The sequence below is a fragment of the Ranitomeya variabilis genome, chromosome 1 (genome assembly GCF_051348905.1).
Source record: "Ranitomeya variabilis isolate aRanVar5 chromosome 1, aRanVar5.hap1, whole genome shotgun sequence".
NCBI lineage: Eukaryota > Metazoa > Chordata > Amphibia > Anura > Dendrobatidae > Ranitomeya > Ranitomeya variabilis.
Window position 1 is genome coordinate 478,739,123 of NC_135232.1, and position 12,510 is coordinate 478,751,632.

Consider the following 12,510-nt stretch of genomic DNA (forward strand, 5'->3'; position numbering starts at 1 on the left):
CATACACTGCCTGCCTAGCATTGATATCTATGCAGCTTTATTAGTCCTCAGAAGGACTGTTAGTTGGGATGGATATGTGTATTATATATGGTATACCCACGCTAAGTATGAAGCAAACAAATCTCACCCTAGCTCAGCAGCAACTCTCCCTACACTGACTGATCTGATCTGATATAGACCTGAAGACACTGTGCGGCCAGCCAATCACTGTGATGCCACAACCAACATGGCTGCGGCATTACAGTGTGTGTCAGACAAACCCTGCGTGTTCATTGGCTCTCTAAAGAGCACCAAACATGCAGAGTGGGGACCCGGGCTCCCACCGAGCAACCCCGGAAATACTTGGCGAGCTCCGAGCATCTTGAGCAGTGAGATGCTCAGGCTTGCACCAAGTAGTGGCGAGTATTCTCGCTCATCACTATCCCACAGTTGGTTTCATCAAATCAAGCTGCTTGCCTATTGCAGATTCAGTCTTCCCAGCCTGGTGCAGGGCTACAATTTTGTTTCTGGTGTCCTTCAACAGCTCTTTGGTCTTCACCATAGTGGAGTTTGGAGTGTGACTGAGGTTGTGGACAGGGGTCTCTTATACCGATAACAAGTTCAAACAGGTGCCATTACTACAGGTAACGAGTGGAGGACAGAGGAGCCTCTTAAAGAAGAAGTTACAAGTCTTGCAAGTTTTTTAGGTGACCAAATACTTATTTTCCACCATATTTTGCAAAATAAATCTTGCCAAATCAGACAAGGTGATTTTCTGGATTTGTTTTCTCATTTTGTCTCTCATAGTTGTGGTCAACCTATGATATCAATTACAGGCCTCTCTCATTTTTTTTGAGTGGGAGAACTTGCACAATTGGTCGCTGACTAAATACTTTTTTTCCCACTGTATGCAGATTGTAGTATTTCTTTTCCCACCCATGTTTTGGGTTTTGTTTGCCATTTTAAATCATTGGAATCTTTTTAACTGAATTGCCAATTATTTTCTGCACTTCTTTATATGTTTTCCTCACTCCAATCATCTTCTTGATCAGTTATTTCTCCTTTGGTACAATGTCTGGAGCAAACCATTTTACTCACTGAGCAAGAAGTAAAACCAGCAGGTACAGCATTTGCTGCCCTCCTTCTTTAAATTGGGTCCTCTTTCTTCACAGAATGAATTGTCTCTAATTGAGCGCCACACTGCTATTAATTAGAACACCCCCTTTTATTAAATCAGTCAATAACACCCAATTAGCAGTGTGCGTGTCATGATTGTTGATTCTGTTGGTTGCTCATGACTCGCCTACAACTAGTCATGAATTTTTTCTCATGTTGCATGATCTTTTCAGCCAAAAACAGTAATTATGCACGTTATGTTAGACTGCTGCTATTTTGCACATAACTGTATGCCTGCTTCTATACTTTTCACAACCATATATATATTTAAAAATAATGTTTTTAATAAACAGATGTGTCTACAGGTAACGGCTATATACAGAATTATATATGTTATGTACATACCCAATGGGAATAATGCTGATGAATGCCAAGGCACTAAACACAATAAAGCAGAATCCACTGTACCAATCTAACGTGGCTTGATAGAGCTTGTTGAATCCTGCAGAAGAACTCACTGCCACAATTTCTATCGCCAGCTGTAGTGCAACAAACACTTTGCCTTAAAAAAAAGTTTTGAGATATTAGGGGCACAGGAATCCATGATAACACTTTTAAAGAAAACATATCCAACTAAAGTCATGCTGTGTCACAAAAGCTCACCCTCCTACTCTGCCATAACTAAAGCATAGAATGAGAAGGAGGCTGACTTAGATATTTAACCCCTTAGTGACTAAGCTAATTTTGACCTTAATGACCTGGCCATTTATTTTTAAAAAATCTGACCAGGGTCACTTTATGTGGTAAAAACTCTGGAACAATTCAAGGGATCCCAGTGATTCTGAGAATATTTTTTCGTGACAGATTGTACTTCATGTTAGTGGTAAATATTGGTAGATATGATTTGTGTATACTTATAAAAATATTGAAAATTTGACCAAAAATTAAAAAGTTCGCTATTTTCAAACTGTTAGGCCTTAACCCCTTTCTGACCTCGGACGGGATAGTATGTCCGAGGTCAGATCCCCTGCTTTGATCCGGGCTCGGGCGGTGACCCCGCAGCAAAGCCGCGACATGTCAGCTGTTTTGAACAGCTGACATGTGTGTGCAATAGCGGCGAGTGGAATCACGATCCACACGCCGATATTAACTAGTTAAATGCCGCTGTCAAACACTCACAGCGGCATTTAACTACCACTTCGGTAGGAAATGCGCTCATCGCCGACCCCGTCACATGATGGGGGTCAGCGATGCGTCGCCATAACAACCAGAGGTCTCCTTGAGACCTCTATGATTGTTGATGCCGGTGTAACAGGCCAGATTATACCCCCAGGCCAGACTATACCCGGGGTTAAAGTGGCCTAGGCTAGATTATACCCCGGGTATACTTTGGCCTAGGCCAAACTATACCCCGGGGTATAAAATAGCCTAGGCCAAAGTATACCCCTCCAGGCCAGATTATACCCCCCAGGGTAAGCTGAGGGAAAGCTGCTCATTCTTCTAGGTCACAGCTCCCCCTCCCATCGGGCACTGCTCCTTTTCAAGCTCCTCCACCTCTGGTGACGCCAGGGATCTCCCTTTCTAAGCCCCACCCCCTCCCTATAGTCACATGTGACATGAAATCTTCAGCCCTGCTCGTGCCAGCTCGTTGTCTTGGCGCCTTGGATATGCTTGGAAAAGGGCTTTGTATACCTAGGGGGCACTGACGAGCACTGAGGGGTGGGTGGGGAACCCCTTTACTGGTTGCTATGGGATATAGCATGATCACTCTATCCTAGCAACACCTTGGATACGCTTGGAAAAGGGGTTTATCTATCTTGGGGGCACCATTGCAGCACTGCGGGTGGGTGGGGAAACCTTTTACTGGTTGCTATGGGATTTTACATGATCACTCTATCCTAGCAACGCCTTGAATACGCTTGAAAAAGGGGTTTATCTACCTTGGGGGCACTCTCGCAGCACTTAAGGATAGGTGGTTAACCCCTTAGGTGGTTGCTATGGGATTTTACATGACCACTTTATCCTAGCAACGGCTTGTATACGCTTGGAAAAGGGGTTTATCTACCTTGGGGGCACCCTTGCAGCACTGTGGGGAAGCCGGGGAACCCTTTTACTGGTTGCTATGGGATTTTACATGACCAATTTATCCTAGCAACGCCTTGTATACGCTTGGAAAAGGGGTTAATCTACCTTGGGGGCACCCTCACAGCACTGCGGGGTGGGTGGGGAACCCTTTTACTGGTTGCTATGGGATTTTACATGGCCATTCTATCCTAGCAACGCCTTGGATACGCTTAAAAAATGGGTTTATCTACCATGGGGGCACCCTCGCAGCACTGCGGGGAAGCCGGGGAACCCTTTTACTGAGGAAGGAAACAGCACAAAAATTCAAAAGCTGACTTAGGCCATAGTATACCCCCGGGGGATAAACTTTATACCAGGGGGTATAAAATAGTTTTTATAGTATTTCTCTAGGCCATAATGTTATCACTTCACTGTTTTTCTCACCCTATTGCTTATTTGTTGAAAAGTGTGCAGATCTGAACTGACAGTAGATGGCGCTGTCCTGTCAGTGCATAGTTAATGATAACTTGTTTTGTATGTTCTCTATGACACCTCTCTGCTCTCTATGACACCAAATCTTTTCCAATTTTGACAACCATGGAAGATCAATTGTATGACCAGCTTTTGAGATTCTACACTGCAACAGAACAAAGGTACCCTCAGTATACCTACGATCTACCTCCTGAGAAACGTGCAAATGCCAAGTCCCAGTTTAGACAAACAGCAAAGCCATATCGAGCCCAAGGAGGAATTGTTTATCATAGGGAAAAGGAGGTTCTTACTAAAAGTCGACTGCCAAATATCCTGAAGGCCTGTCATGACAACCCAATATCTGGGGGCCATTTTGGCAGAGATAAAACTTTAGCCAAAATCTCTGACCGGTTTTACTGGAAGGGAATGAAAAATGACGTTCACCAGTATGTGAAAGCCTGTCAAAAATGTTTTGTTATAAATCCCAAAATCACAAAGGAAGCTCCACCACTCAACAGTATATCAGTGCCTGGAAAAGTATGGAGCTTAGTTGGGATTGATATGATTGGCCCTCTTCAGGAAACATCAAATGGCAACAAATATATAGTTGCTGCCACTGATCATTTCTCCAAATGGACTGAAGCAACAGCTGTCCCAGATAAGAGTGCCAAGTCAGTGGCAAATTTTTTGTACTCCGTTATCTGTCGCCTTGGCTGTATGGAGACTCTGATTAGCGACCAGGGACGAGAGTTTGTAAACTCGATCATTGACAACCTGATGGAACATTTTCAAACAGATCACCGTATTTCATCTGCATACCACCCACAAACAAATGGCCAGCGGGAACGTGATAATCGGACACTTAAAGAAGCTCTTAGTAAGCTTGTCAATGACCAAGGAAACAACTGGGATCAATTCATCCCTGGTGTTCTGTTTGCCTATCACACATCTGTGCATGCTTCAACCAAGGTTACTCCATTTGAGGTCATGTATGGACGGAAGGCCAAGCTTCCCATGGACCTTAATCCCTCAAAAGATGATACGGTGGATCCCATGCCCATTTCAGATCATGCCACCCCTGATGTGCTAAATACACTGTCAAGCATTCTTAAAAAGCTGCACTCAGACGTCAGTACCAACATCCACTCTGCTCAAGAACACCAGAAGTGTGCCTTTGATCGCCGACACAAAAGCAACAAAGAAATCACTGCTGGTACCATAGTTTATATCAAGAATCAGCGCCGTATTCAACGCATAGGTTCAAAGATGGAACCACGCTGGATTGGACCTTATTTAGTTGTGGAATCCTTGACCAAGGGACGAGTAAAACTTAAGAACAACAAAACTGGCAAGATATTAAGCAACACATACCACACCAGCAACCTAAAGATTTACCAGGATAAAGAGGCTTCTCCACCATCCGATGATGATTATTCCAGTGACTCTGCCACACAGAAAAATAAGCAAACTAAGGCTTTCAACCTACTACCAAGTTCAAGAAGGAAGTATCTTAGCACCACTCTTGGCCTTACGTTTAGTAAGGTTGTATACTGTGGATGCAGACGAGACCTTGAACAACCACGGCGTACATATAAAACCAAAGGTGATGGAAACTGCTTCTTCCGGGCCATCAGCTACATCTTGACAGGAACAGAGGACAACCATTCCCTTCTCAGAGATAAAGTCATCCACCATATGAAAACTGACTTGACAAAAAAACTACAGGACTACTTGAACCAAAATGTGAATGAATATGTGAACATCTCTGGAATCTCTCGTGATGGAGTCTGGGCAACTGATGCAGAGATCATGACCACGGCGAATCTGTTGAGTTGCGACATAATAATCTACACAAACGTCGGTGACTCCATGGATTGGTTGACATATCCTGCAAGCTTCAATCTGCAGTCAACAACTGAACATGCACTGTATCTTGAAAATAAGCACGATCATTTCAATGTTGTTATCAGTGTTTAGCTTTAAACGTTAATTTGGTAGCAAGGACATGCTAGACTAAATGTCATAATACACAGAATGACTGTTGGGCGATTTGTTGCCCCAGATAATTGCATTGCATGATAAGTGACTTATAGCTAATGAGAAATTATTGCCCCCCCTCCCACCGCTAGGTGGTGCTGGCTCTGCTTCTACAAGCTCCAACGGCACTAGCCAGGTGCCGCTCTCCTCTATGGCGCCTGGCTGTGACGTCGGCGCATGGAGAGGCAGCGCCACCTAGCGGCAGGAGGGGGACCCCGTCTACCAGGAGACGGGCAGCGGCGGTTAGCGAGGGGGGGTAATCGGGCAGCCCCCCTAAGGTAACTATAAAATGGGGGGGTATTTGTAATGCATATGCATTACAAATACCCCCCTTTACAACTACTTTTGCCATGGGCAAAAGTTTTGTATAGTGGGAGGTACTCTTTAAGAATTGTCAGTTTGGTTTCTCAATAAAATGTTGAAGCATTAAGTAATTCTTGTGTATATCACTCAATGCAAATGATTTCATTGGGGTATAATATGAGCTGAGAGGTATAAATTGGGCTAGGCAACTTTAACCCCAGATTAGTTACATAATCTGGCCTGGAGGGGTATAGTTTGGCCTAGGCTATTTTACACCCCGGGGTATAGTTTGGCCTAGGCCAGTTTATGCCCGGGTATACTCTGGCATAGACCAAATTATACCCGGGGTTAATCTGGGACAGGGTTACTTTGGCCTGTTACACCGAGGAACCCTTTTACTGGTTGCTATGGGATTTTACATGACCACTTTATCCTAGCAATGCCTTGTATATGCTTGGAAAAGGGGTTTATCTACCTTGGGGGCACCCTGCTTGCTATAGGGTTTTACATGGTGTAAGTACCTTAGATTGATCATTTGAAATCGCTTAGCAACCAGGAAAAGAGTTCCCCAGCCTCCATGCAATGCTGCGACAGTGCCCCCAAGGTAGATAAGCCCCTTTTCCAAGCGTATCCAAGGCGTTGCTAGGATAAAGTGGCCATGTAAAATCCCATAGCAACCAGTAAAAGGGTTCCCCGGCTTCCCCGCAGTGCTGTGAGGGTGCCCCCAAGGTAGATAAACCCCTTTTCCAACCGTATCCAGGGCGTTGCTAGGATAAAGTGGCCATGTAAAATCCCATAGCAACCAGTAAAAGGGATCCCCACCCACCCCGCAGTGCTGTGAGGGTGTCCTCCAAGGTAGATTAACCCCTTTTCCAAGCGTATACAAGGCGTTGCTAGGATAAATTGGTCATGTAAAATCCCATAGCAACCAGTAAAAGGGTTCCCCGGCTTCCCCGCAGTGCTGTGAGGGTGCCCCCAAGGTAGATAAACCCCTTTTCCAACCGTATCCAGGGCGTTGCTAGGATAAAGTGGCCATGTAAAATCCCATAGCAACCAGTAAAAGGGATCCCCACCCACCCCGCAGTGCTGTGAGGGTGTCCTCCAAGGTAGATTAACCCCTTTTCCAAGCGTATACAAGGCGTTGCTAGGATAAATTGGTCATGTAAAATCCCATAGCAACCAGTAAAAGGGTTCCCCGGCTTCCCCGCAGTGCTGTGAGGGTGCCCCCAAGGTAGATAAACCCCTTTTCCAACCGTATCCAGGGCGTTGCTAGGATAAAGTGGCCATGTAAAATCCCATAGCAACCAGTAAAAGGGATCCCCACCCACCCCGCAGTGCTGTGAGGGTGCCCCCAAGGTAGATTAACCCCTTTTCCAAGCGTATACAAGGCGTTGCTAGGATAAATTGGTCATGTAAAATCCCATAGCAACCAGTAAAAGGGTTCCCCGGCTTCCCCGCAGTGCTGTGAGGGTGCCCCCCAAGGTAGATAAACCCCTTTTCCAACCGTATCCAGGGCGTTGCTAGGATAAAGTGGCCATGTAAAATCCCATAGCAACCAGTAAAAGGCTATAGTCTGGCCTGAGGGTATAGTGTGGCCTGTTATAGTTTGGCCTAGGCTGTTTTACATCCTTAGGTATAGTTTGGCCTAGGCCAAAATATACCCAGGGTTAAATGTAGCCTAGGCCACTTTAACCCTGGGGGGTATAATGTGGCCTGGAGGGGTATAGTTTGGCCTAGGCTATTTTACACCCCGGGGTATAGTTTGGCCTAGGCCATTTTATGCCTGGGTATAGTTTGGCCTAGGCCAGTTTATACCCCGGGGTATACTCTGGCCTAGGCCAAATTATACCCGGGGTTAATCTGGGACGGGGTTACTTTGGCCTGTTACACCGGCTTGCTGTGAGCGCCACCCTGTGGTCGGCGTTCATAGCAAGCCTGTAATTCTACTACATAGAGGCGAACTATGCTTCGCCTCTATGTAGCAGAGCCGATTCAGTTGTGCCAGCTTCTAGCCACCCATGGAGGCTATTGAAGCATGGCTAAAGTAAAAAAAAATGTTTTTAAAAAATGAAATAAAAAAAAAAAGTCACCCCCCTTTCACCCCATTCAAAATAAAACAATAAAAATAAAATAAAATATACACATATTTGGTATCGCCGAGTTCAGAATCGCCCGATCTATCAATAAAAAAAAGGATTAACCTGATCGCTAAGCGGCGTAGTGAGAAAAAAATTTGAAACGCCTGTTTTTTTGGTCGCCACGACATTGCATTAAAATGCAATAACGGGCAATCAAAAGATCTTATCTGCACCATCATTAAAAAGGGCAGCTCGGCGCGAAAAAAACAAGCCCTCACCCGACCCCAGATCATGAAACATGGAGACGCTACGGGTATCGGAAAATGGTGCCATTTTTTTTTTTTTTTTTTTAGCAAAGTTTGGAATTTTTTTTCACCACTTAGATAAAAAATAACCTGGACATATTTGGTGTCTATGAACTCATAATGACCTGGAGAATCATAATGGCAGCTCAGTTTTAGCATTTAGTGAACCTAGCAAAAAATCCAAACAAACAACACGCATGTGATTGCACTTTTTTTGCAATATCACCGCACTTGGATTTTTTTTCCCTTTTTCTAGTACACGACATGGTAAAATCAATAAAATCGTTCAAAAGTACAACTCGTCCCGCAAAAAATAAGCCCTCACATGGCCAAATTGACAGAATAATAAAAAAGTTATGGCTTTGGGAAGGAGGGGAGCAAAAAACGAATACGGAAAAACAGAAAATCCCAAGGTCATGATGGGGTTAAGTTAGATGGTTATACCACACAAAATAGTTAATAAATAACATTTCCCACATGTATACTTTACATCTGCATCATTTTTTAAACATTTATTTCTTTTTTTTTGTTAAGAAGTTAGAAGGGTTCAATGTTGATCAGCAATTTCTCATTTTTCCAACAAAGTTTACAAGACCATTTTTTTTACTTAGAAAGAAGGAATATAAGCCAGCTCACCCATGATGCATAAACCAATCTTCGGGAGCACGGACCCGCTGTGTCCAAGCGTATAAAGTCCAAGAAAGAAGAGAATGTCCAGCTTCACCGAATCCGTAAAAAAGAGTTTTCTTTATTCACAATAAAGAAAACTCTTTTTTACGGATTTGGTGAAGCTGGACATTCTCTTCTTTCTTGCATTTTTTTTTACTACATCACATTTGAAGTGACTTTGAGGGGCCTATAAGACAGAATATACTCAAAGGTGATACCTTCCTTGAAACTGCTCCTCTCAATGAGCTCAAAACCACATTCAAGAAGTTTATTAACTCTTCAGGTGCTTCACAGGAATTAATGGAATGTGGAAGAAAAAAATGTTACTTCAGCCCCAATTTTTTTACTTTCACAAGGGTAACAGGAGAAAATGAACCCCAAAATTTGTTGTGAAATTTCCCCTGTGTATGCAAATACCCCATATGTGGGGGTAAACTACTGTTTGGGCAAGGTAGGGAAGGGAAGAAGCGCAATTTGACTTTTTGAATCTAAAATTTGCTGGAATAATTAGTGGACACCGTGTGGTGGAAACTAGATCCCCTCAAGGAATGTATCTAGATGTGTGGTGAGCACCTTGAACCCACAGTTGCTTCATAGAAGTTTATAACGAACTGTGAAAGTGAAAAAATAATTTTTTCCTGAATAAATGTTGGTTTAGCCCCAAATATTTCATTTTGACAAGGGCAAAGGAGCAATTTGGACCATACAATTTGTTGTGCAATTTCTCCCTAGTGCACCAATACCTCATATGTGGTTGAAAACTACTTTTCAGGCGCCGTGTAAAGCCTAGAATGAAAGAAGTGCCATATTGGAGTCCAGATTTTGCTGGACTGGTTTGAGGGTGCCATGTCACATTGGCAGAGCTTCTGAGGTGTCAGAATAGCAGAAACCCCCCCCCCCAATAAGTGATGTCATTTTACAAACTACACCTTTGAATGATTTAATCTAGGGGTGCAGTGAGCATGTTGACACCACGTGTACCTCACCGAAATTTATACCATTCGGCGGTGAAGAAAGAATACACATTTTTACCGCTAAAATGTATTTTTTATCCTCAATTTTTTTATTTTTATAAGGGCTAATAGCACTTGACGTCTCAGTTTGTTGTGCAATTTCTTCTGAATAAGCCAATATCATACTGTACATTTGATCAGGAACTACTTTTGAGGCACAGTGCAAAACTCAGAAGACAAGGAGCGCCATACTATAGTGCAGATTTTACTGTTATGGTTTGCCGGTGCCATGACCCACTGGGAGAGTGGACTTTGAGGGGCCTATATATTGGAAACTCCTCAAAAGTGATACCATTTTAAAAACTGCACTCCTCAAATAATTTAAAACTAATGTTGGGAAATTGTTTAACCCTTCAGCTGCTATGCAGAAATTAATGCACAGTGGAATGCAAAAAAAAATAAATTTTACCTCTAAAATCTTGCTTTAGCCCCAAATTTCTCACTGCAAGCGGTAACATCAAAAAGTGGACCCCACAGTTTGAGTGTGACGATACCCCACATGTAGTCAAAACGTTCTATTTGGACAAACTGCAGGACTTGGAGCGGAAGGAGCAATATTTGAATTTTGGAATACAAATTTGGCTGAAAGTGATGGCAGGCACCATATCACATTTGCAGGGCCTAAACAGCAAAAATCCCTAAAACTGACCCCATTTTGGAATCTACACTCTGTTAGGGTTGGCATATTGCTCTAAATTAAATATAAATTAAAGTGCAATCGCAACCCAAGGTTCACCTTGCAGAGAAGAACCCTGCTGCTAGTGAATAATGACGGAACAAAACAGCGAGCGTTCCTTAAACATACTATGTTAACACCACACAGTGTGATGGGAACACCGAGTACCAAGCTCAGTTACTTCACCGAGATGTACTGCACTTAGTTTGCTAAATGCTAAACCCTGTTCACGTCACAGGGACGGTAGCATGAAGACTGGGCTAGCTCTGCAACTAAACTGTGCTAACCGCACACAAATATGGAGCAGATACTGAGCCAGCAGAAAGAACTCTTATGACGCTAGATCCAATACCCTGTAGCCTTCACTGTGTAGCCTTCACTGTGAAGTATAGCGTAAGGGTTGAGCTTGTTCTGTAACTGGACTGTGCAAAACGCACACAAGACCGAAGCACATGCTAAGCCAAGCGGCTAGAAACCCCAGTCCTGACACTGCTGACCCTGTGCCTGACCGGCATCCAAAGCATGTAGCAGACTTGAGACTCAGGCGGAGAGCCATGGGTACGGCACCGCGTAAGTGTGCATCCTGCCTGCCAACGTGTACAGGCTCAAAGCCAAGACAGACACACAAACGTGCAGACAGAGTGGTAGAGTAGACACCCACACACTCCCGCGTGGGCCGCTTTATACGCTAGGCTCCTCCCCAAACACTCATGCCCAGTTGGCTGAGACATCACCCGCAGGCCAATCTGTAGCTGCCACATCATCAGAACAGCTAACGTCCGGCCTCCAATAAGAAGACGTCACACAACAGGCATGCTCAGTAAGGTGATCTTTGGACTTAGACTCCAGAGCGCAAGGCTGCACCCGTATTTCACTGGTTACCATAGACTTGGTTGAAAAGCCAGCAGTAACGAAACGTATACCGCGAGCCTGAGCAAGACACTGGGACTGACGTCTGTGCTGAGCAGCAACTGCTGCGGCTGGACCCGAGTGGGAGACCGCAGAACCACATAATGCCCGGGATCTATCCCGCGTAGCGGGAGAATCCCAATGCCTAACAAACCTCAAGGATTTAATTCAGGGGTATAATGAGCATTTTGAACCCACAGGTACAATACAGGTCATCATATTGAATATGTCGTCATTAGTGTTGAGCGCAAGTACTCACTACTCGAATATGCATTGTGTGCTCGGTTATGCACCTAGTATTGTGGGTGCTCAAGTGACATGCTCGAGTCCCGTCCCGAATATTTCACGGCAGATCAACACCCAAAAAATCATGCGGCAATTGCCTGTTTATGGCAAGCAATCACCTCAAATCATTTTTTTGGCTGCTCAACAGCCACGAAACATGCGGGGCGGAGACTCGAGCATATCACTGGAACATCCGCAATACTTGGTGCATATCCGAGTACACGATGCAAACGTGAGCACTTGCGCTCAACACTACTTGTCATATCGTCAACATTTTTTTTAACTTTTGAAAAACCCTAACTCAATAAGCCCATCCTCAACCCTAATGGTAAAGAATGAAAGAAATAAAAATTCTAACATAAAAGAAAATCTGACTAATGGGATAGGGTCTATCACAGTTATGAAAAGGAATCAATAGGGGAAAAAAAACGCATTGAGCATGCACCCGCCATTTTTTTTTTTACGAAGAGGAGGCTGAGGGCAGGGGGACGGAGCAGGAGGTGGAGGTACCAGAGTGGGACTTGGGAACATAATTTCTCTTTCCTCTGACATGTATATCATGTCAGAAGAGAGAGAAATTATTTTAACAGCAGGCACACATGTTT

The 12,510-nt window shown here is 44.0% G+C and overlaps 1 protein-coding gene across 5 annotated transcripts in view; it reads right to left on the reverse strand.

Moving 5' to 3' along the window:
* The window catches only part of LOC143765015 (solute carrier family 46 member 2-like), a 168,697-nt gene that overhangs the window by 111,610 nt on the left and 44,577 nt on the right, over nt 1-12,510 (reverse strand). For 4 of the 5 annotated variants that reach the window (XR_013213313.1, XR_013213311.1, XM_077251270.1 and 1 more), the window contains exon 4: nt 1,501-1,657. The exons of the other annotated variant lie outside the window; for it this stretch is intronic. Coding sequence is in view for 2 of the 4 variants with exons in the window: in XM_077251270.1 (XP_077107385.1) it covers nt 1,501-1,657 (157 nt within the window). In the remaining 2 variants the exon portion in view is untranslated. The remainder of the gene's footprint in view (nt 1-1,500; nt 1,658-12,510) is intronic. 5 annotated transcript variants of the gene reach the window in all.